General features: G+C 39.9%; 3 protein-coding genes and 1 long non-coding RNA gene across 5 annotated transcripts in view; 2 read left to right on the top strand and 2 right to left on the bottom strand.

Annotated features, from left to right (window-relative positions):
• Nucleotides 1-2083: 2083 nt before the first annotated feature.
• LOC138413625 (uncharacterized) overlaps nt 2084-25382 on the top strand; it is a 62620-nt gene continuing 39321 nt past the window's right edge. Inside the window, exons 1-2 of the long non-coding RNA XR_011246029.1 lie at nt 2084-2237; nt 2778-2900. This is a non-coding gene — a long non-coding RNA (uncharacterized lncRNA). The remainder of the gene's footprint in view (nt 2238-2777; nt 2901-25382) is intronic.
• On the bottom strand, nt 7264-9122 carry LOC109633396 (alpha-2A adrenergic receptor-like). Its single transcript, XM_020093233.2, has one exon. The coding sequence runs from the start codon at nt 8661-8663 to the stop codon at nt 7458-7460; it is 1206 nt and encodes a 401-aa protein (XP_019948792.1). The 5' UTR covers nt 8664-9122; the 3' UTR covers nt 7264-7457.
• Nucleotides 10540-15447, top strand: smndc1 (survival motor neuron domain containing 1). The gene is made up of 6 exons (XM_020093255.2): nt 10540-10693; nt 11046-11165; nt 11705-11847; nt 12529-12690; nt 12979-13132; nt 14867-15447. Exons 2-6 carry the CDS (start codon nt 11046-11048, stop codon nt 15002-15004), a joined length of 717 nt encoding a protein of 238 aa, XP_019948814.1. The 5' UTR covers nt 10540-10693; the 3' UTR covers nt 15005-15447.
• LOC109633403 (max-interacting protein 1-like) lies at nt 16108-23754 on the bottom strand. Of its 2 annotated transcripts, none has more exons than XM_069538454.1 (6): nt 23352-23754; nt 22229-22331; nt 22070-22099; nt 20780-20894; nt 18426-18597; nt 16108-18018 (listed from the first exon to the last, which is right to left on the bottom strand). In XM_069538454.1, exons 1-6 carry the CDS (start codon nt 23584-23586, stop codon nt 17858-17860), a joined length of 816 nt encoding a protein of 271 aa, XP_069394555.1. In that variant the 5' UTR covers nt 23587-23754; the 3' UTR covers nt 16108-17857. The 2 variants fall into 2 exon arrangements, with proteins under 2 accessions (XP_069394555.1, XP_019948804.1); XM_020093245.2 differs by having other exon boundaries at nt 16108-18021; nt 23352-23747.

Here is a 25382-nt window from a genome sequence, read left to right as displayed (position 1 = left end):
ACTCTTGAATTTCAAATATCTTGTCGAAGCAGTGTCATACTATTGTATATTTTTATGGAACTGGAACTGGAACTGGAACAGAAACATATTTGGTTGCAATTTACATATGTTTTATACTCCAACAAAAGGCCTGTATAGTCCAATAACCAAGCTTGTTGAAGGTTTTATGTTCAGTCAGTGCAGCAGAAAATACGATATAAATGTCAGTGAAATTGATTTGATCAACAATACATACATCGTCCCGTGCTCAGCAGCAGATAAATACACATTTATGAAAACATAAAAGAATTCATCACAGATGAAATATATGAGACAATATCAAATAAAATCCTGTTCAGATTTTCCATGTTGTGTTGTGAGAATTTACGATGGAGGCAATATTGGGAGTAATTTTGTTAAGTGTTATGAATGTTGTATTCCACTCCACATCCCGGCTCTGAATTCAAAATTACAAAAATGCCCTCGCCAGATGGCACATGTACAACAATGAATACATTACACAATATATCATAACATATAAATACACTGGGCTATTTACCATGTATGTGCAGGCTATGGATGGAGTTGTATGTTGTTCAATGTGGAATCTGATTGATTAAACATCCAGTTATTAAATTAGAAATAAAATTAAAATTAAAACACACATTTATCCATTGAGTTGACACATGTTAAAAACGTGATATTATCAACATCTAAAGCAGGATAGCGTGAAGAGTTTAAAAACGAACACTGCATTGGTCCAAATCAAGAATTAAAATTAGGATGGTGATTCGTCTCAAATCTCAAGGAAGGAAATTGCCTCCCCCTTCTCAAGCCATCAAATTAAACCTGAAATTAGCATCTGAGAATCAATCACCATAGATTATCTGATGTTAGCTACCAGAAGACTTCCAGGAACAAATCATTTACATCCTGCATCACATCGGCCCATCCCAGAAAAAAAAAAGAATTAATGAAGTAAAACCTGAATACTAACAAAGGAACACTGCCTCCTCTCAGGATTCAAGCTGTGAGCTACTCTCTTGTAATCAGCCATGTGTTGGAAATACCCAGTCATGCAAGGACGCCCGGGCCGGGAGCAAGAGGTCGGTAATCACGATCCAACATTTCACAAGAACAAACACTTCAGCTCTTCAGTGACCTGGTGCAACCTATGAGAATGACATTCAGCTCTGTGCTCTCCACTGTGAACATTCCTGGTGAGACCTTTATTAGAACCACACAGAGAAACAGCACACTGTGCACCAGGTGTAATTCATCTGCAGTTGTTCACGTTGTATATTATAAATGTCACTTTGGGAGGGTACTGCTGAGTCTTCATCCACGGCTGCGATCGTTTCCATTTGTCTCTCTGACACTGAAGAGTTCGCCTCATGAAACCACATTCAAATTCACTGGCTCTGGAATTTGCTGTGGATCTGCACACACTCATAAATATCTGTCCCTCAAACACGCCTGATTCTTGTTCATCAATATCCATGAGTTATTATCTGAGAAATTAATGAAGGTGTTTTATTGTACTTGAGTAGGTTATTTTTACATATATTCTCTTTCAAAATAAATATATGTTCCTTAAATAATTAATTTATGAATATTTGGCCCAAGAGGGGCCCTGCACTGAGACACAAACTGGCGGCTGGGGGAGGCGTTCTGTCACACTCTGCACCCAGCACATATATAATTATATTTTATTCATATAAGCAGCTCATCACAATATACATTAAGGCACTTTACATAAAAAGGTCAAGACCTTACTTTAAAAAACACAGTAGTTCACATAGTGAGCCAACATGTCTTGACAGTGGAGAGAAAAACCCAGAGTCCAGAGATCAACAACATTTTTCAGAGACAAACAACAAAGAAACAAATCAGCTGAAACCATTCAGTTTCTCAGATGTTACGACAGAGACGAGCCTCCGTGAAGTACGCACTCCTCACCACGGGGAGGCGCCATCATCAGGTCACGCCATGTTTGAAGTTAGAGAGGCGGGATCAGGTCAGAGCAGGACGCGATCTGATTGGCTGAACAGAACCAGGTAGCGAGGTGGAGGTGGGATTGAAAGTTACTTTGGGAGGGAAAACACGTTTGTTGCAGCAGATCACCGAAGTGAAGTGTGGACACGGATGAGACATGTGATTATAAGCTCTTTTATACTCCAATAAAAAACATGTAAGGTCTTATAATACTACCAAGAGTGAAGGACACATGTTTTCAAAATGGCTCCAGACTATTTCAGGTGAGGCTTATTGAGGAAATGAATTTAAAAAAAACAAACAAATTTTTTACATGAGCTATTTAAAGGAGATCATGTAAATCTGGTTTCCTTCTACAATAACCAACCTGAACTATTTAAATCTATCTATCTATCTATCTATCTATCTATCTATCCATCCATCTATCTATCTCTTTACAGTTCAGTGTTTAGAGACGCTGTAGGTTAGGTTAACGTCTATCGTTTCCACTACTCTCACTCAGTCATAAGCTCAGTACAGAACTTATTTAATATTCTGTGGTGTATCTATGACCCATATTTGACTCTGCATTTGCTCATGAAGCCATTTTAGCTGCTTTTTCAACCTAATTGAAACCAGCAGTTCAGTTTAGCTTCAGTGTTCAATTTCTACTTCTTCAGAAATCCACTCATCGATTGTTTGCTTGATATGTCACCCAGCTAGTTTCTGTATAATTAAGATAAGTCATTTCCAGCAATATCCTCAACAGGGACCACTGACAATACCAACAACAGAGTGATGAAAAATGTTTTCTATCTTTTCAGCATCCAAAGGATCTCCAGGCAACTCTCCACTATTCTCATATGTGAGAAAGGAAAATCTTTTGATATACATTTCCTGGAAAAAAGGAAAATCCCACGCGGGACATCATCTGCTGACCAGTACAGGTACAAACACACTCATCAGTGGCCACAGATCAAACTTCATGCAGTGGAGTGGTGGTCATGCCGTACATGTGTGAAGGAGAGAGCATCATTAACTGTGTAGACACTAACAGCCTGAAAACACGACACCTCATAACTGTAAACTGATCACCAGCCTGAGACAGACCAGTCCACCATCCACTTCAATACCTGGAAATATATGGTAAACACACGCCAGACCGGCTGCACTCACACCACTTCAGTAAAATGCTCTTAGAGGTAAACTACACCCTTAAAATAAAAGCTTTATTTTGAGTATATTATTTAACATAGTGTAATATCGGTGCCCTGTAGCTCAGACTGCCTTTTTTCTTCATTTTATTGCATTTTAAAAATATGGCATTAATTTTAACTCATCTTTCATTCACACATATATAATGTATAATCTTGCATGTGAAATTGGATTTAATCTATATGCAAAATATAACTTTCAACCATGGCTGACCCCCTTCATTAATACGAGTAATAACCTCATATTTTAGTCCGTCTGCAAAACATAATGCTGTCGTGATCTCACTTAATAAGATATTGGGCCTGATGATTGCTGTGTGCATAACACTGCTCACAAGGTTTTACTTGTTGTTTAAGACTCTGTCAGAAAGAGGAAAAACAGACAACGTTGGCACCTTCGCAGTGGATGACAGGTGTGAACAGGAGAAGCTGAACGTCCATAGAGACGTCACAGTTTTTAGAGTGATCCTGCTCATCCTGTCTGTGTGGAGGTGTGTGTTTACTCGCAGTGTATTGAACCGCAGGATGATTTGTTTTCTGCTTAGGAAAGATGACGCACAGTTCTGGTAAACTTGATCAGGAGGTTGTGTTTACTTTGTACTGTGTGTGTAGCAGAAATCATCCGGGAATATAACAGTGCGATGGAGGGGTGTGATGTGCATGAGCTCGTGCATGAGGAGTGGAGCAGACTAGACTGGAATTGGTACGATCAATAGCACAGACAGGACAAGATGGCTAAGGAAGAATTATGTTGTCCAGAGCAGTGCAGAGCTTCATTGCTACCAAAGAAGATTTGCTGCGGAGCCTAGAAAGCATTGCCGTAGATGGTGCTCGGAGTTTCACAGATGGCAGCAGTATTTCTGCTTTTGATGATGATGAACACTGTTCACTTTAAACTATTTTTAAATCAAATGTTTACTTATTTCGACTTTGAAGGTCACAGATCGGACAGATGAGTAAGACCCACAAACGTCCCCACCTGTTTTCTTCTTCTATCACTCAAACACACACACTTTTACACATTAAGCACTTGTTGCTACAAGCTGGTCAGAGAACCAGACTTTCTGTGTGTGTGTGAAATAAAACATTAGTTAATTTGCTCAATATGAAAAAACCAAAGAGACAGATGGAGCTCAGCCAAAAAAGCTTTTGCATCTTATTTTCATGAACGGGAATAACTCAGTTGAATAACACTGCTGGAATAACATTACATGGAATGTGTGTATGGCTTTTCTTACATTGGTAATTCAATCTGATCCTTTTTTATCAGTAATATACAAAGAAAGAGGAGGTAACATATATAATATATACATTATATATATATATATATATATATATGATATTAAAGCATGAACGTATTTTTACAAGAAAGCATTTGCTGCCCCAAAGAATGAATTTGTTGAAACCTGTAGATACTGTATATAGATTTATTGGTGAATTCCACTTCATCTAATCCTTTTGGCTTCTGTTGATCCAGCAACGTTTGACAATGGCCTCTAATAGGTTTGGTCTCATCAAGCAGAAAACACTGGACATTTCAAGTCATTCAGGAAATATCCACATTTCTTAAGAAGTTTACAGATATCAACTCTGGAAAATGTCCTGAGAATTGGATCCAAACAATTCAAGGAGTTCCAGGAAATGTTGGGAGCAACTGATGTTTACAGACCCCCAAGAAAATGTCCGGAGTTCAGTGCATACTTGGTCATTTAAAAAATATTTATTCAGCCAGAAATGTGTGACGAAATACATTTGAAAATTGTTGCTCAAAGTAAAATGTTCTATTGCAGATGCAACAGTGTTCAGAAGAAGGGAGAGTAACACAGTGAGATTAAATTAAACAGGCTCTTCCTGCTGGTTGCATCCTTCACAATGTCATTTGATTATCTTGCATCCGTATCAATTCAAGAGGGAGGACGTATTATATGCCCCAGTGTACATGATGCATCAGCTCAATCCATAATGAATGACCCTACATTCAATTAAAAACACTCTATTCATCCCGAGCTATGATTTAAACTTGTTAGTATGGTCTCGATGCCCTCGTCTGACTGTGTCTGGGATGCAGTCTGCTCTCTTCGGTCTTTTAAGTTATCCGGCCTCTTTAGAGGGACATGACGGGCGGCTTTGAAAAGCACTTGAGATGTAGGCGGGAGCAATTAGAAGTAAATGCAGAAGACTGAGTGGAGAGCTGTGAGAAAGTTGTAGGAACTCCAGCCAGAGGCAGCTTATAAAGCATCGTTTTATAGGCTGCGGTGTCACAGGCATAAATCGTGATGCTCTGAAGTGGCCTTTAGAGAGGGAAATAAATCACTTACTCAGCAGTGTGTCTGTGTGTGTGTGTGTGTGTGTCTGTGTGTGTCTGTGTGTGTACATGATGTAAACATTATAGTAACCACTTGTTTTTACGTTTCGTAACTACCAATAATTTACACTGACATGGAAGGAGGCGTAGAGGAGGTGAAAACTAAAATGACTAACACGTGACAACATTTATTAAGACAATTAATTCTCTATGTCACCAGCGTTACAGTTAACAAGTCGACTCTGTCTCATTGAGTTGTTTTCTGATGAATTTTGGGATTGTAATGGGTATTTTGGCATTTCATGTCTCCATTACTGGGTGAGTGTGCACCTAACAATATAATGAATGCATCCTGCTGCTCAAGCACAGTGACAGAGCCCAATAAGGCTGTCGGTTTTTTAATTAAACCATGTATAGAAGGCAATCACTGCAGTTTAATCTCAGGACACACATTGGTGTTCCATGAATATTTGCAAATATTTTATGGTAGTGACTACTACATAATGTTGACTTACTATAAAATCTACTTCTCATTCGAAGTGACAGTTTAAACTGAACCAAATGTCAACATCAAAGCTTCAACAAAGCCTATTAAACCACCTTGTTTAATAAAGGTGATAAACAGCTTTATCTTGGTTTATCTCCATTCACATACCAGTAAACCTCACATACCAGAGTTTTACCAGTTTGTTCGTGGGAACTCCATCAGCGGTTTTTTACTATTTGTGGTGAGTAATACAAATGTTGTATTTTAAGACTCATGGACGTGGTTGAACCCAAACATATTAACCACCGGAATCTGAAGCACCAGAGTCCCACAGAAAAAGTCATGGGAATCACTCTGCTATTTACTGTATATGTATAAGAGGTAGTGGTTGTCGGAAATGTTTGCTGAGTTAAAACTATCATGTATGGCTGTGTTTGCTTTAGTTTAGGTTCACATAGTGATAGTGGTTCTAAAAGTCTATTTGTTAAAGGGGTTAATATAAAGGCAGGCTATGGTGCAGAGGAGACTGAAAAGTAAAAGAAACAGAGTGTTGATAACAAACGAGTCTAGGAACACCACACATTGATAAGATCGTGTGGATATTACGCACACTGTGTAATTTGCAGCAGCCACTCATATTTCTATTGCTCTGTGATTCCTGTTTGACTCCAGGGGAGGATTTAATGACATCCTGATATGAGAGGCTATAATTCATGATAAACTGCATTCAGTATTGTTGTGCCACCGTGCACCTCCCAGGCGTAATTGTCTTTTCACATAATTGTCTTGTTCTTGTGCTTGTTATGAGAGACGGAGATATATACGCTGTGGGGGAAACATCAATTTGGGGCACAATTTGCTTTCATGTTTTTTTTTTGCTATTGTTTGAACTCTTGTATAAAGATTATTTTTTTAATTTCCATGTATTTTCTGTTGCATTTATAATGATCTATTTTTTTAAATATCTGGTGATGATTACAGGAAGAAAAGAATGTGCAAAAATTTGGGCTAATTCTTTTTATCTTGCAAAAAAAAATACTTATATACGCTTGTCAGTAAACACATTGTTTTGCCATGTTTTTTAGAAAGTTTTGACACTTCAGTGGATTTACATCATTTGTAAAATATAAATATAACATTATATATATGTGTAAGTCTACAAGTTTGACTTGTAGTTGATTGATCAGTTAAAATATAATCCCAAATACATGTAGAAAATATATCTTGCATGTTTGTCACTGTTGTGCAATGTCAAAGTATGCAGTCACAGGTCATCACGGTAGAATACTAGCTGTAACACAGACTGTAGATATTTGTACATGATTTAATCTTACAAAACAAACATTTGCCAACATGGAATACACAAAATCTTAAAACACGTTTAAAATAACCAATAAATATCTTCTAATATCTGTTTAATGTAATATTTACACTGATGGGAGGATCGAAAATGCATTATATATACATATATATACAAGTGCATACATAAAAATTGTATTTATAAACCTCTTCTGTCTATTTTGCAAAGGATCTTTTTAAAAGACCTCCTGAAGTCATTATTGAATATAGTGTATATAACAGGATTTAGTGAACTATTGCAGTAACCCAACCAGAAAAACATCTTGAACAGTGTCTCTGGGACGCAGCAGGTGTCGCACACGGCAGTGAGCGTGTATGTGAAGAAAAAGGGGAACCAGCAGAGAACGAACACTCCCATGACCACGGCCAGAACGAAGGTGAAGCGTCTCTCTCTGTACTGCCGTCCTTTCCACCTGCTCCCTTTCACACAGGGCTGCACCTCCGGCTTTGGAGGCGCCTCTCCCTGCACCGCCTGAGTCACTTTGGCTGCTTTGAGACTCCTCTTCTTCTTCAGGGAACACAGGACGATCTCATTTCCATCAGAAGAGGAGGGTTCTTCCTCCATGTCAAACCCGTTGACCTCTCCGCCATCCTCCACCTCCACCTCACTACCTTCCATGTCTTTTCTCTCCAGGGGTTCCAAAGCGCACTTTGTGTCTCCTAAGTTTCCATTCTGGCGTTGTTTCTCACCTGGCAGGGTTCTTGTTCTTTTCTTGGCAACTTGGTAGATTCTGACATACACCATGATCATGATGACGCAGGGTGCGAAGAAGGAGGCAGTGCTGGAGAATATAATGTACCACTTCTCCTCATTAATTTTACATTCAGGTCTGTCCTCTTTGCCTTCGTCCTTTTTCATTGTGATAAGTGGAGGGAATGATATTATGGCCGCCAGCACCCAAACTATGCAGATTGTGCATTTAATCCTGCGTGGCGTCCTCCTCACGCTGTACTCGATCGCCTGAGTTACAGACCAGTATCGGTCCAGGCTGATGGTGCACAGGTGAACGATGGATGAGGTGCAGAAGAGCACGTCCAAAGCCAAATAGATTTCACACCACACTTTGCCAAAGTACCAGTAACCCATCAGTTCATTTGCTAAAGAGAACGGCATCACCGAGGTGGCAACCAGAATGTCTGCACACGCCAGAGAGACTAAATACAAGTTCTGAGGTGCTCTCAGGGCTCGGCTTGTAACCACAGCAATGACTACCATGACGTTTCCAAAAACAGTCATCAGGAAGAGGATACCCACCAAGACTGTCAGGGGCACGGAGGTCTGCAGAGTGTACGGGTGCCTGCCAGGCAAAGTCTCATTTCCACTGGTGGAGTTAAGACAACCCATCAGGATGAGCTGTGGTGAAGCTGTCTGAACAGCGCTCTGTGAAGAGGAGGCTCGGAGGCTTTGCTCGCCAGCAGTCTGCTAATTTTATCCATTCAAGAACGCAGCATCAGAGTCTTCTCATTTAGTTCACTGGGAGACATTGTTGAAAGGCATCTTTGCTTCTTTCGTCTTCATTAGTGAGAAAACAAACACCAACAGCAAAAGCATTACAAGACAAGTGTCTTGAGATTTAAAGACGAAAAAGAATTAAAAGGAATAAAAGGAACTTTGATTTTTTCTCTGTTCCCCACATCAAATAACTTTAAAAATTCTATACTTTAAAAAAAAATCCCCCCTCCACTAACCTTATAGAATAAAATCTTGCAGTTAATTCCCTCAGAAGACATTTCATGAAACAGACTCACTGCTGGATCAGGCAGATCTTTTCATCTGCTGCAGCTGAAGTGAAGAGTGCGTCTTTTATATGGTCCTGATCTGACGCTGACGAGCTGTGAGGCTGGCTCCACTTCAGTGTGGACGGGAATGGGGCGGGGTTCACAAACATGCTGCTGGAGATTTAAAAGCAATTTGGTGTCGAGTGGCAGACCTGGAAAAAAAAAAAACATTGGCTGATTATGACATTAACAATATTTTCTGATTTATAGAACTAATAACTTCAGTGTATTCAATTACAATTGATTAAAAGACTCTATATGGTTTGTAGCTATTATTTCCTGGACCAAATGTTGACGTATGTCCTGAGAGAAAAATGGCTTGAAACAATATCTGAATCTGTAGGGGAAGATCAGAGCCACTTAATTTAGAGATCAGTCACTGAAGGTATGAGAGAACAGGAGGAGGAGTGTGTTTGTAAGAAAAAACATTAAGCTAGACAAACATTTGAGTGAATAAAGTCAAGATTATGAGACAAATTTTCATTGAGTAAACCAGGCAACTATGGGAATAAATATGACATTTGTAGAGATTTGATTTTCTTTCACCATAACCCATTTTGTGAACACTCCAATTACTGTTCCCATTGCATTATAATGTTGTTCTTCTATTTACTCGTGTGGTGTTCTATTTCAATACATCCAACCCTTCATTTTATTCTTCACACAGCACAAATATTTGTCTAAACCTTTATATGTATCCCTTGTGTTATTAAAGGGTTTGTTTTTCTATAGAGGTTTATTAGAAGCTGTCTATTATCATACTAAAGTGCAAAGTCTTGTATTTGTACTTAATTAAACAACATTTGCTGTTTGAAGAGAGGCACACCTATATGCTCTCTTGCATGGGAACTGCACAATATTTTGTTAAGACAGATTAAAACATATATTGACTTAAACATGGATGTTGTTTAAAGAGTGAGGTGCCTGTTCAAATGTGACACATTTGACTTGGCCACTGATACAAGATGGAAAGTACATTCTGTATCTAAAGACAGACGCCTCCACGGAAGTGAAGATGTTTTCTTGTAAGTTTGATTTTAAATCACTTATTTTATGCAAGAAAAAAGGGGATGAAAAGGAATGATTGGCTGCTGACTCCCTATTGGTTGAGCATGTGTGTCAACAAGCCCTTGATACCGCAGCTCCGTCTCTGATCGCTAATGTGCAGACTCCAAATCATTTTCCTCTGCACAAGATGCTATCTTTCGTGTCTGGGATATTTTTTGCTTTATCTCTGAATATTGAGAGAAAGTTGAGGCACACAATAACTCCTCAATTCATTCACAACTCTGTCATTTCAAAACAAAACGGTGTCTTCCGATCGATGTTGTAAATACTGTTATTTTGCTCATCTATTGCACTTCTACGTGTGATGTCAGGCAATGCCGCTGGGGACGCTATAACGAGACGCTCCTTGTGGACCTGAGCGAGAGTTGCCGTGTTATCGCGAGAATCTGTCGCAAGCTTCCGTCTGTGTATTTGTGTCGGAGGACCGAGGCCCGACGGAGAGCGAACTGTTGTGAAGCCTTCGGACGATAATCGAGGAGGAGATTTGAATGTTCGCAGTGTTCACAGAGCCGGAGCATTAACGCAGAGGTGAGAACACACGGCTACAGGTGGTTTTTTCGTGGTTTCACCTCAGCTAGCGCAAGCTAACAGCCGTGGCACGCTAAATTGACGTCGACGAGACAGGGCCCATGGATGTTGCTAACCGCTCTAAGCTAGCGCTAATGTTAAGATATTTAATCTGAATACTCGTCTGTTCCCTTTGAATATCTCAAGTTGTAGCCATTACTGTTAAAACACAGATTGCTCTAGTTGTCTGTGGTTAGGCTAATGCTAACGTTGGCGAACTCACGGCGAATGTTTAACTCATTTAACTGTTCAACATCATCGGTCATGTGCTAACACAGCTAGCCTACAGATAACTTGTTTTGTCCTCGCGCAGATGTCGGACGACTTGGTGAAACAGTTGAGCAGCTACAAAGCTCAGCTGCAGCAAGTGGAAGTTGCTCTGTCGACCGATCAAGACAATGAAGATCTGCTTAAACTCCAGAAAGACTTGCAGGTTCGTGTCTGTGTGAATGACATCAACATCAACAATGTGGACAGCGAGTGTTACTGTACAAAATGGCAAATATCTGTTATCTCCATATTTCTTCATGTGACTCTTATTTGTTACAGATGATCTGTTCTGCTGTGATCAGTTCTTAAGTCTGTGAGCAAAGTTAAATACCTTAAAGCGAATTTAATTATTTATAATATTTTAAAGCTTTGATATTTTAAATTTAATATACGAATTTTAAATAAAATTTCTTTATGGTACACATCAGTTGATTAAGTGATTCAATGAATTATTCTTTTGAATAAATAAGTTGACTACAGTGCTCAAATCCTTTGTTTTCAAAGATTTGCACAGATTTGATACACTGTCATGTGTGATGAAATATATTCTGAATATCAAAGAGTAAAAACATTGTTGGATTTGATTTTGACTTCAGATTAGTATCGTCACAATGCCTTCTTTATTGGTATTTGTCTTGGGGGAAGAATTGTCTACGCTCTCCACGAGCATCTGACTCTTTTTTTGATGGTACCTTTTTACAGGAAGTCATCGATTTGACTAAAGACCTCCTGACCGCACAGCCCAGTGATGGTGCTTCCACTACCAACGGCTCCGACACTGTTCCCGTGAAGCACAGCTGGAAAGTGGGAGACAGGTGTATGGCTCACTGGAGTCAGGATGGACAGTGAGTATCACCAGGCTCACCTTGTGACAGTATTAGCATGCAACTGCATGTCTGTTATAGCATAGAATTTGGAGCACACATTTTATGGATTAGGGTTCATGTACATCCACATTAATTGGTTAAGCTGCCAAATTAATGTGTGCGTGTAGTTCTAGAGAGATAACCCATGTGCATACCATATCTCCTTTTCATTTTTTAAAGATTTCTATAAAAACCTATATAAAGTCAATTTACATAGCGAGCTGAGGCCTTAAGTAGAGCACTTTTTTGTCTCTCTGTTGTGGAAATGACTGAAATTATCTTTAATGTGTTGATTCAGTTCCAACATGTAAAAGTTATGCAGTAGCCTGGTCTAATTATGCCTCCAGGATGCACAGGGAATAATTTATTGAAATAATGTTTGTTTAGCTTTGAACAAATACCATTTTCCCTCAGTTTGAAACTGTGAAAGTGAAAATGCAAACTAATTTTTTTATTTCATGAATGATTGACCTTAAATAGAAACAAAAGTTTACTTTGTGGGGAATACATTTTCATATTCTTGTCAAAAGTGTCAAGGAATGTGATTATTAATTATTTACATAGTACGTATTTATGTACGTAGTCTTTCACTTTGTATATTAAGTAGAGCTTGAGTCTTTGGCTCATACTCACCTGCTTACAGACGTGATTCTTTGGCAGGGTGTATGAGGCTGAGATTGAGGAGATAGACCGAGAGAACGGCACTGCAGCTGTTACCTTCTCTGGATACGGGAACGCTGAAGTAATCCCCCTGCAGAACCTCAAAGCAGCAGAGGAGGGGAAACGTTCTGATGAGGATGGGAACATGAAGCCAAAATCAAGGTATGAACCAAAAAAACTCTGAACTCATCCAACACCCAAGTCTGTACTTAAATCATTCTTATTAACATTTAATGAAAATATATGAGCGGTCTTAACTCTGTTTGCCTAATTAGACACATAATTGGTAGTAATCTGTAATGTGGTTGGTTTCCCACTCAAGGGAAATTGAGCACTCCTAATTTCTGATGTACTCCAGATTTTTAATTAGTTAATCTTTTCATGTCACGTAGGTCTTGATCTTTACAGTAGCGATGATTTTGGTATCAATCCTTGTCTCTTTTTTTTCAGGAAAGAGCAAATAGCGGAGCAGAGAGAATATAAGAAGAAGAAAGCCCAGAAGAAGGTACTGAGGATGAAGGAGTTGGAGCAGGAGAGGGAGGAACAGAAGTCAAAGTGGCAACAGTTCAACAACAAAGCCTACTCAAAGAACAAGAAGGGACAGGTACGTTTGCTCTATGACCAGTAGATTTCTTTTTTAGATTAGAAAAGATAGAACTTTCCGGCTTAATATAATTTCCTGCAACAGTGGTTCAGTGGTGAATCCCCAAAATTGGATCAAAATAACCAGGAAATAGCTCAGTGATATTGAAAAGAGACAATTGGCAAAACAAGATATCTATCATGTCAAGATGTCCCTCTTAAAGGGATAGTTCAACAAAAAATTAAAATTCACTCATTATCTACTCACCACTATGCTGATGGAGGCGTGGGTGACGTGTTCGATTGCAGAAAACACTTCTGAAGCTCCAGGGATAAACAGCTTTGCAGTTGAATACAATTGAAGTCATTGTGACTGCTTCTTCAGATGTAATAAAACCGAAACAAAAACTAACAGGCCTCTATACGGCCCGTGTGGTGTCATCCAAGTGTTCACAAGCTCAGACATTCATATTCGACTCGAAACGAGATCATTTTCACTGTGTTTTAAGCCTACAAGCCCACCAGAGGTGGCTAAGCTGGTGCGTGTGTCCATGTGTAAGTGAACGCGTCTCCGAGGAGGCCACCAGAGGACATTTAGGCTAAAAACACTTGCAGACACTTAGATGACCACACACAGGCAGTATGGAGGCATGTTATGGTTATTCTGTTGGTTTATTGCACCTGACAATGCGGCCACGATTTACTTCAATTATATTGGATTCGCTGCAACACCGTCTCACACACTTCACCCACCCCTCCATTGGCATAGTGGTGAGTGGATAATGAGTGAATTAAACTTTTTCTGTGAACTGTCCCTTTCAACAAGATGGTGATGTGAATTCAGCTGCTCAACATGACGATTCAATTCTAAGTGAAAGACAAACTGTTGGTGTTTAGGGGCCTAAAATGTAGGCGTTGAGTTCAGAGGGGGTTGTAGAGACATGTTAGTAGCGACAGAGGTATTCATCATGCATTTTGGGTAATCTAATCTGTGTTGGTTATGTGTATTGGTCTTGACACAACTACTGCGTTTACAGATGCATGAGTGAGCAGGTTTTGATCATATTGGGGATATGGTGTTTCCATGGAAAGTTGAGAAATCAGATTATTCAAACACATGATGAATGCAAGTATCCCTGTTACTAGTAAGTGAGTGCTGTTAGCGCAGGGGTCCCTGGACTTTAATGTTGCCATGGTTACAACATGGCCTGTCTGCAATTTTGATTGCTGTATGGTGGCAACTGAAAATGAGGCTGCTGAGGCAGCATGGTTTTTGGTTCATCCACCTTGTTGCCAGTCATGGGAGACGAGAGCAACAGCGACTATTAAACTTATCGTCCACTTTGGCTGGTGTCGGGCTGTCACTGCCACGGCATAGAACCAGGGCGCAGTGGAGTGGGGGCAGCATTTTACCAGCTGTGTGTCAGATTGAATTGGGACACAGGTTTATCTAAGATAATGGATTTGATGTTTATATGCTTTAAAACGATATAGGATACTTCAAAAACCTCATAACAACCTGTGATACTAATTATTATGTAAATGCTTCCAATTTAAAAGGCCACTAACTGTTTAATTTGGAAGTTAAGCTGTGTGGTAACAGTTTCCCAGCAGAGATCACTTAGATTTTATTTAACCTGTATTTCTTATGGGGACCCAGAAATTCAGATAAAGTTTGTCTATTGTTGCTAATTCTGTGTTAACCATGATGCTTGTTCATTTAAAACCATTAACATGGTGTCTCTGTTTTTCGTAGGTAAAGAGGAGCATCTTCGCGTCTCCAGAGAGCGTGAATGGAAAGGTCGGAGTGGGAACATGTGGTATTGCAGACAAGCCAATGACCCAGTACAACGACACGTCAAAATACAACGTCAGACATCTAATGCCCCAATGACCTCATATATTCTGTACATAAAAAAACCTCACTGTATACCAGCTGTGTCAGTGCTTTCCATTGTGTTTATACATGATTTAAGTTTCTCAAGTGAAGAAAACTTTTAATTGCTTGCACACCATTGTTAAAATATTGATGTAGTTTTCTTATATATTATGTAGGTACAACAACAAAAACATTTCCCTCTCTGCACTAGAACAAGGTCACATGTTATGTAAGAACTGAATGTGGTGTTTTAGAAAAGCCAAAAACAGTTTGCTCTTTGTGTCCAGGTTCCACCAAGACACCGAACTGCTTAGATGTGTATAAACCTGTGGACTGGGTGTGTAAATTTGAGGTTGGATTTTCAAGACTGACCAGTTCTTTGTGTGTCTAAACATTAATAATGGTGTTGTATATATATAACAGTGAAATAAACATTGTTTTGTTTTCAGTTTTTTAAATAATTGCCTCCACCTCATTTGGACCGTTATTTTACATCACTTTTTCATTGTGGTTCTGTCACGTCCTGCAGGTGGCAGTAAAGACTATCATGAATATATTATAAACTATATATTCATGATAGTCTTCATCGGTCATAAGCAGCAATCTGCAAACTTTCTATACAACATTTTACCATTGAAGTTTGATTTATTTTGTTTGATATGTTTTACTTCCTTAGTTTAGGATATTTAATCACCTCTGCTGAGGAGCATATGTTTTCACTCTTTTCTGTTTGTTCGTTGGTTTGCAAGTGAGATTACGCAAAAACAAGCCAATTGATTTTCATGAAATTTTGTGGAAGAAATACCCATTACATTTTAGCCCTTTCAGGATTTTCCTTATTTTTACATTTTGAAAGTTGTTGGGTTTTTTTGTTGTTGACATTTTCATTTTCTGATTTCCCAGTGGATAATTAATGGATCCTGAAAAAAATCTGACATTAAGGGGACTGATATCTATGAGTGTGCTGCTTCATTGGTTGTAAGAGGACTATTATTGGGCCAATAATAGGAAGTTTACACTCTACTAGTAAACAACTACAGTGCGTCGTTCTAATTCAAGACATTCAAGATTATTATCTAAATATTTACTGAAGGCAAACCAAAAAAAGACCACAGTGATTTATGTCTGGGTTGTAGAGGTTTATTAAGATTCTGGGGACAGTCATCAGGAACTGTAACAAAGTATTAGCAGGGGACCAGCAGTGCATGTTTTGCAAAAAAGTCACCTCGGATGGCTGATTAAGCACAAGGGGAAACATTCTGGGGTGTGCTTCATCATATTCTCTTCACAAAGTCTTTTATCATAGTGCATTTCATAGTTTCAGGTTGAGGGGGGGGGGGAAGAAACCTGTATCAAGAACTTTGTGCAAGAGTCGTACCCATTTTAAGACACAATTTGGTGGTGATGTACTTGTAGGACTTGGATCAGGAAAATGCAGATGTGATGGGTCATATTTTCTAATTTGTTCGTGGGTTTGAACGGGTCAGCAGTGCAATTGAATTATTAGCGGGAAGACTCCAAATTTAAAGGATTTCAACTTGTACCTTTTCTGCTGCGATACAAAAAAAAGAGAACATATTAAACATTGAAGTCTAAACCAAACTGATCATTCTGTAGTGTTTACGTTGTTCATGCTACAGACATGTTTAAAAGACTTGTCAATCCAAAGCACATTACAACATGGTTAAAAAGGCTACATTCAACACACATGCACCATAGCTTTTTTGTCTTTTCTTTTTTCATACAATCATTATTACTCCTGATTATTAATAACTGACACCACTACTGGAGCAAGTGGAGAACTAGCAGACTCATTTGGTGTTGGACGGACAGAATATTGTGCCATCAATACAGCGGACATTAAAGATATGGCAAAACTAGATGTGTTATTGCTCGAGCCTTGTGCTTGGACAAGTGCGGGTATAGCTTATTACTGTCTAAATGATAAGGAACTGAATCTGCGTACAGTGAAAGGAATGCTTCATTCTTTCATCAGACAGTGGGGATTCATTACAAGTCATTTGGTTAACATTGGGGGGGGAAAGCACTTTTTTCATTCAAGCATGACTAAGACCTAGCTATAGTACAATTAAATATACCAAAAATAAATACTATAATCATATGGAAAATAAATTAGAATAACAAGGGTGGACGACACCACCTGTTTGGATACGAGTGTGTTTCAGTCACGAGGAGGGACGCCACATGGATCAGTGATGGTTGTGGGTCCTAAAGCAGAGGTTATAGAAGTGTAATAAATGTTTTGGAATGCAGACATCGAAGCCCTTGTCACTGGATTGTTCACTGACAAGAAGAAGTGTCATGTGGATTTTTTCTCCAGAGGAAAAGGGCCATTTTTGTTGTTTTTTTTACAAGGCAAATGGCGCAAACGTTCCCAATAATGTGTTTCTAGCTGGTACTGGGTGTTTTTTGTGTGTGTGTGCGTTGCTGGTTTCAGAGGGTCAACTTGACTAAAGGTAGAGTTTCACCTTCTCTCTACAGGATCAGTGTTGAGTGCAGGTTTGTGTAAAGGGACATTCAGGTGATTGGTTAAAGTCAACTTTGAAAACGAGGAGACTTGTATATTGCAAGAGACGTTCAAATTGAGGCTGTTGTGTTAAACAGCCCCTCGGCTTTTAGAACGGAGACGATTTCAAACTTTTACTCTGAGTGGAACTTAAGGCTGGTTCTTCGTGTTGGAGCAGATGTTTTCATTTGTCAGGTAAACGTGGGAGGATTGAGGCTTGTTCTTCTGAAGACGAGTTAAATCTAAACTGCAAAGGAGGAGAATGGAGCTGTAGGCTGGTACTTGGAAAAAGGTGAAAGCCATAAGAGACTGCAGCTGAAGTGAATGTATAGGCTGGTGCTTCAGGCAGAGAAGGCCAGTTTTAAACTGCACGTAGAGTAGCCCTCGTCACTGGCCGAGCTCAGCCGGCTGCTGTGGTCCTCCAGGTCACTGGCACCACTGATGCTGACACTGTCCATTTCTCCATGGGAGAACTCAGTGCTTTCCACATCCACTTCAATTTCTTCTGTTCAAATAAAAAACACCAAATGAATACAGATTAATTATCAGAACCATGTCTTAAAATTTTTCCCCCGTCAAGGAGGGTATGATTCACCCCTGTAACCTTGTTTGTTGGTTGGTTTGATTTCTTGTTGTAAGCAAGATTACACCAAAACCAACCTGAATGAGTTTCTGCAAAACTTGGTGGAAGGATGAGGTATGGTTTAGGGAAGAACCTACATAATTCGGGTGCAGATCCCAATTTTTTTTTTTTTACATTACAAGATATTTCGACATTTTCACAGTTTACCCAGGGATTCATTAATGGATTTCAATGAAAAAATCAGGCAGGGACTGTTGAGTTCTGTATACAGAGCTTAAAATCAAATTACAAACACTGATGATGCTGCAAAGTTTAAAGGCTCTGACCTCTGTCAGACTCGGAGCGGTCTGAGTCCATCCTCGAGCCCAGGCTGTCTGTGCGGACCCTCTCCCTCTCTCCATGAGGCTGCAGCTGGGAGAGCTGCCTCTGCAGGTGCCTCTGCTCTCTCTCTAAGTTCTCCAGCTGGTGCTGACTCCTCCGGTCCAGCTCTTCAAGTTTCTGAAAACAGGGACATGTATCAGTTAGTCTTACTGTAGCAACCCGAAGCTGGTCACGACCTGTGAGTAGATCCAGTGTGAAACTAAAGAATGAGGTTTTGTTAACACCATTTTGACTAAACCTCATAGGTGGTTGATTGCGAAGTTAAGCCTGTTCACTGTAATGTGATGTTAATTTGTCGTTTTCTGCCACACCCAAGCCTTCTCATATATTATTCAACACAGAAGGAGAGCAAGTTGCTGGTTGGATTCCAGAGTGATAGCTGGTGTCTCAGTGTGGGGTGGAAATAGAAGAGATCAGACGTCATGGAAGAGGCAGGGTAATTGTTTTACGAGTTTCAGTGTAGCAGTGAAAATAAAGGTAATTCTCTGATGCTTTTGGCAAATATTATTAATTTTTCGGGAAGCTTGAATAACTTCCTCACTTTGGACATTGATTTTAATTCATGTGTAGAGTTGTATAGTAGTTTTGAGTAAAGCCTTTGTTTGGTAAAGCTAACAAATAAGCAGAGTCCTGCACTCGATGCAACATGAACCTCAGTAAATCATAAAGTGGAAAATGATCAGATCATTTCACACCAATCATGACATTTGATCACACCATAAATAAATAAAAGGTTTCAGCTATGTAATAAAGTCCTTCTGTTTGCAACACTGAAGACAGTGAACCAGCTGTAGAAATACTTACATACTAAATATGACATATAATGTTCTTACATAGCAATAACATTTTTGTAACTGATTTATTGTTCAACCTTTCATACCAAAATACATCCAACCTGGTTTGGGAGCAAGATTAAATTATAAAAGCTAAGACTTTGTTGAAACTAAGTGTTGCCAATGTTATTTCTTCATTTTCAGTATTACAAATGCACAAAATTGACAGCTTTTAAATGGAGTTTGGTACAATGTGCACAATAGATTTATTTGTTTATTTGTCCTGAACTTCCTGCATCCGTGAGCTTCATGCTTGCTGCACCTGCTTCACCCACTACTACGCAGCCTCTGGTTCTAAAAATGCAACCCATGCATTCCAAAGCCACATTTCCTGGGGACTTCAGACAGCCCAAGTCCAAAGTCAACAGTTGACATCATAGATATGTATCTATTATCTCCCCCACTGTGATAAACAGACTGCTGTCAAGAAAGCTTTCATATCTCAGCCCTCAGTCATCGCTCAGCTGTTTCCCACGACAGGGGCCTGCACAGATCGGGCCCAAGAAAGTTGAATATTTCGATTAAAAAAAAATCTGGCCTGGATTGCAGACATCAGGGGAGTGTTGAGGCTTCGATGCTGTGATATACAGAATCATTTGAGCCTGTTTTCAGTCTGATGAAACTCTGACTCACTCGGTGGTCCAGATCTGATGCTCTGCAGACCGCAGTGCAATATTCTCACATTTTCCTATTGTGTGGGAGCCAATTGTCCAAATCACACTTGTGAAGAGAGATTTGTTCAAAGGGAAAGGAAAACTGAAACAACCAAACAGCATTATGTCCTAACGCTGATGCCAAAGTGCCCTAAGCTGCAATTCATTTTATGGTTCAGAGAAAACCAAATGTTTCGGAGTGCCTGGGAAAAATCCTGACGTCTTTGTTTCTGTACATAGTCAATGTTTCATTTGAGGCAAGGGTTGGTAATCCTGGGAAAGCTAGAGCAGGCTGCACTTTGAAAAAAAAATGCTACCTGCCCCAAATTAAATGATTGGCTGATGGAATTACAAAATGGTTTTGTTTATTACAGCTTTTTTTCTTACTTACAGAGGACTTTATTTATTGGTCGACACCGTGTGTATGATTACTAAACAAACATCTTTTCATCCGAGGGGTTGAACAAGCTTCAAATGGAGGACAAATGTGGAGATCTATCTTGAGGAGAAAACAATTGTTGACTGGTGAGGCTCAGGTTTTGTTTGCTGTCACTATAGCCGCTTTCAGACATGCAATGAACTTTGGATATTATCCTGAAAGCAACTCGAGAGAATCTCCGGCTACGTTCCTCATATGTGAAAGGCAAACTCTGGATGGGTACAGACGTGATCCAAAGTTCATGTCTAAAACGGCTTATGTTATCATAGTTGACTTTATATGGAAATCATAAAGTATAGGAGCTGCCTTGTATATCAGGGTCATCTTCTGTTGTTCTGCACATCTACCACCCGGGTTTCGTTAGACAACCACACCTTGATATGTGCTTTGGCCTTGTTGAGCAGTCCCAGCGTGGTGTGCCGACTGCAGTCTGGTCCCAGAGGGATGAGGGACTTTAACCTCTCCAAACACAGGCGGAGATGTGCTCGTCTGGGGGAGGAGACACAATCAAGAAGAGACATTTCTCCTTAGAAACAGCTCACATGTACATTATGGAGTCAGTATTTTCTCATTATATTATTTTATTGTGTAATTGTAATAGTTAAGGCAATCAGCTATTTGATAGGTCCCGATCAAATCTAATTATGATGCCATTATTCCATCTGTAAGGACCAACATCATTTCTTTATTTATCTATTTATCCATATTTGTTACACATGGATCGGTCTGGGTCCAGATTTAAAATCTGCTTAGGTCAGTCTGATACTGTGTTTCTGATCCTCTGAGGCCTGTGGTCAGAGGACACGCACTACCCTTTCAAAAACCCAGTAAAATGTAGGTCAAGTTGTGATGTCATCTCTCCTCCCTGTGTTGGCTTCCATTTTGTAACCGAAAAATCCGACATGAAATAAGCTTTTCTTTTAAAGATGCCCCATTTTTTCCCCTCTTTCATCTCTTAATCTAAGATTCTCCCACACATGGCTACGCATTCATTTTTTTGGGGTGGGATAAATGTGTCCTGACACATTTTACCACTCCGAGCAGAAAGCAGCAGTTGGATTTGCAGCTGAGAATCTCTCAGGAAGGAGCCCTGTTGTCTGGAAACAGAAGGTTCCCGTTTGCTGACTGGGGAAATGTCTGCAGGTCCTCCAGGAGCAATGCTGCTACAGAGGCTGCGTTACACCTCCCTTTTATTTGCCTTGCAAAATGTACAGTGCCGTATAGGAGGAGAATTTCCAAGCTATTGATAAAAAATGCCATTTTGAATTCTTACTGAGATAAGCTGATTTATAGTCCTGAGGTACATCTGGTTTTGAAATGGTTCAGTCAACATATTTCATTTGGGGCCAAAATATGCAAACATGGCAGAATGGAGAAAGCTTTTGGTTTATCAGCATGAAGCTCTAGGTTTAGATAAACTCCCTGTGAGGCTCATGTGCTACAGCAGATTAACACTGTGGAGATCCTGTCTTTGACTTCTGCACTTTGTGAGACTGTCACGCATGTGTGACAAAAAAACGATCGATAGACAGAAGTAGAAATCTGATGAGGCCCTGGTCACAACACTTCACTATCTTCATTATCCTTTTCTTGCCCTTAGTGTTCCTCAATTTATTGGTCATAAAAATGCACACAAACCACCTCTTCAATCTTGTTTTACTCACCTATTTTTTTCCAGTTCATTGTGTGCTGACCTGTGGAAATTATAAATATTTAAACAGTGTCAGTAATTCAAAACATGATACAAATGTATATCACAGAGGATTTAAAAGGTCACATAAACACAACGTCTAGTGTATTTCATTCAGACATTTTTAACTCACCTATTAAGAATATTGTCCAATTTCCTGTTTTTGAATTTGCGTTGTTTCTGTTGATGTGCGCTCTGGGTTGCAGGGTATATGGAGGCGTAACCATGCTCACACTCTGGTGATGAAAAAGATTTAGAGGATTATACATGTGAATATTGTACAGTTTTAAAAATAAGCTCATGAACACTTGGATTTGACCTAATTTGGCCAGAGATATGCATTACACCTTAATATGTGAAGTGTAGCAGCACAAACAAGGATCTAAATGAAAAGAATGAAAATATTAATATTAACACTTTTTATCATTATCACAGATTGACATTTATTTAGTAATTACGCACAGCAGTGGCCTTGTAAGAATATTCCCTCACTTCCTTTTTCTATCTACAGTGTGCTTACTCTTGCCTACATTTCCCATGAACCCTCCCTCCCAGTAACATGCGACGTTAGACGTGAAGTCTCGTCTGATTGGCTGAATGCAGTGACTCCGTGTCCCGACCAATCAGAGCTTCCCAATTTGTTCCATGTGGAAACCATGTGAACAACACACACAAGGAAGCAGGTGCTGCCTCGGATAAAGAGCTGCTGGGCTCTGAATTAAAACACTTCGAGAGGAAATCAAAATATTAATCGAAGCGTTTGGATGCAACAGGGATAATAAAGTGGATGCGATGTGTGTTTTATTCGGGAAAAACGCGATATTTCACGGGATTAGACGTGAGGGAAGCTGATGTGGGAGATTTAATGGGACATTTGGGGTCTGAAACTATAAATGTTTGCGTGTATTAACTTTAATGTGCACGTGTGTGATGATGCATTAAAATGATTATTCGGTTTATCATCCTAGTCTTAATGACGGGGATCATTTAGCTGCAGGCGGTTATTAGTCTGGTCTCGTGCTGCGGTTCCTTAAATGAAACAGACACAGGCTATTTCCTGACTTCTTATTAAATGTTAATACATAGTGAGTGTTGGAGAATGGTGCTGTGCATTTGCAGTGACAGGGTGAATTATCTCTGGCTTTCTGAAGGGGCCACTTCGTGCGTCCGCTGCGCGTCTTTTGTCGCCTCTATTGTTGTCTGCTCGGCGCATTAAAACCCACACACACACACGTTTATTCCTTCTCTTTACTTACTTCCGTTGCTCTTCTCCACGTTTTCTATGTAATCTGCCGCATCCAGCAGCACCTGCACGTTCCTCATAAAAGTGCCGATCTGGTCCATTGCGGAACATTTGGAGTAGAGGACGTCGCTCAGGGAACAGTCGGACATCATCTCTCCGAAATCCTGCGGGTCCACGGACGCGTCGGACTCGGACAGGAGCTCCTCTGCGGGTTTCAGCTCGCTGTGCTGCCGCATGTGCTTCACCATTTTCACTTTGTAACCTTTTGTTTTTCCGGGCTTTGTTTCCTGGGAGTCTGCAGCCCCTCGTCCCCTCTGTGCGCTCAGCGGATGACTGAATGGAACCAGGCTGGATGGAATTGCAGTCCTTAGCCTCAGCCACTTGCCCTACTTGGTGGATAATCCCTCCCACTAACGCATGCACATTGCATTCATTGTCAACTCGTGCCACAATAAATCCTCATTATCAATACAGCGAGGAGAACAAATACTCCCTCATGCTCAGGGACATATAGAATTACTGCAGGTTTCCTTTTGCGACCTGGCTGCTTTATGTTAGTACTAATAAACTGGATAAATAACATGTCAAAGGCTGCACAGTTAATGTTTGAGTTTATGTGAATAAACTTAAAAGGTGACCACATGGAAATATATTACAATAGTTTAACCTGGATATCAGGGACAGCTAATGTCTGGGTTTATCTGAGTAGACTTTAAAAGTGACTACATGGAAGTAAATATCAGGTCTGGTCTCGCAGACATAATGCAGCATGTTTTCTTTTGTAACCAGGCTGCTTTATGTCAGTTTTAATAAACTTGATATAGAGCAGCTGTCCGTCATGTGCAGGTTACACAGTTCATGTCTGAGACTAGAAGTGAAACCGCATAAAGACAATTATGATGTGTATATCAGGTCCTACCAGTAGTTCAACCTGCCTATCAGGGACATGCTGAAATCAGGCATGTTTTCATTTGGAACCTGTCTGCTTGAGTTCAGTGTTAATGAACTGAATAAATGAGCCTCTGGGCTGCACAGTTAATGTCTGAGTTTATGTGAATAGACTTTAAAAGTGACCACATGAAAGTAAATATCAGGTCTAATCAATAGTTTAACCTGGATATCAGGGGCAGCTGCCAAGGGTTGGCCTCAGTTATAAATATGTAATCACTTGAGGCTTGTGTGTTGTTAAAGGCCCCACAGGCAGTAGAGCTAGAATGATCGCACCACAATAATATCATTAATACTGCTCGTGTTTGTAATCTGTAATTAACATGTCTTTACATTGGCATTTGAACAAGTCAGATGGTGCTTATGTTGCATTTCTTCCTAGTTGTATAGTGATACTATAAATCACCATCGAGGTTTGAGTTTGAGTATGTTTGTTGCTTTTTTGTTTATTTGTTGCATGATTATGCAAAAACTACAAAGCTGATTCCCACCACACTAGGTGGAGGGATAGGGCCCCGGGCTTTCCCTAACTATGTGTTATGATAAATTAATCATTTAGGTTATATATTTCTACTATAAGAACTATTGTGCATATATTATTCCCCGGTGGACATATTCGCTCTGTGAGTTTCATAGTTCTTTAAAAAACAGTAAAATTATGTTTTTATTAGGATGAGCACCGGCCATTCCTTATGTTGGGTGTTTAGATCAGTGTACAACACAATTTACATGATAGTGAAAGTGACCATACTTAACAAAACCCTTAAAGTCATCATCGCATAAAGAGAAATACAACTAACCTTGAAATTGAATTTGCGTCTGGCATGATGGTCAACTTCTGTTGTCCTTTGAGGGATTAAGAAGTCATTTTCCCCCTCGCACTGTGTGGGATGGAGGAGGACAGAGGGGAAAGGGCCTGCCTTTATGAATCCAGCCATGCGTGCAGGGCTGTGTTGTGCCTCTGAGACAATGGGTGCAGATGGCTGGCCCGCTGCAGATGTGGCCAAGCCTGTAACGGACGCCTGTGAGAGAGTACACCCTCCCATGGAGTCTATTTCAGCTGCCTGGCAAGGCCTGACAGAGACACACACACTCA

This window comes from Paralichthys olivaceus, chromosome 14 (assembly GCF_024713975.1).
Source record: "Paralichthys olivaceus isolate ysfri-2021 chromosome 14, ASM2471397v2, whole genome shotgun sequence".
In the NCBI taxonomy this organism is placed as follows: domain Eukaryota; kingdom Metazoa; phylum Chordata; class Actinopteri; order Pleuronectiformes; family Paralichthyidae; genus Paralichthys; species Paralichthys olivaceus.
This window is presented reverse-complemented; position numbering and strand designations above follow the sequence as displayed.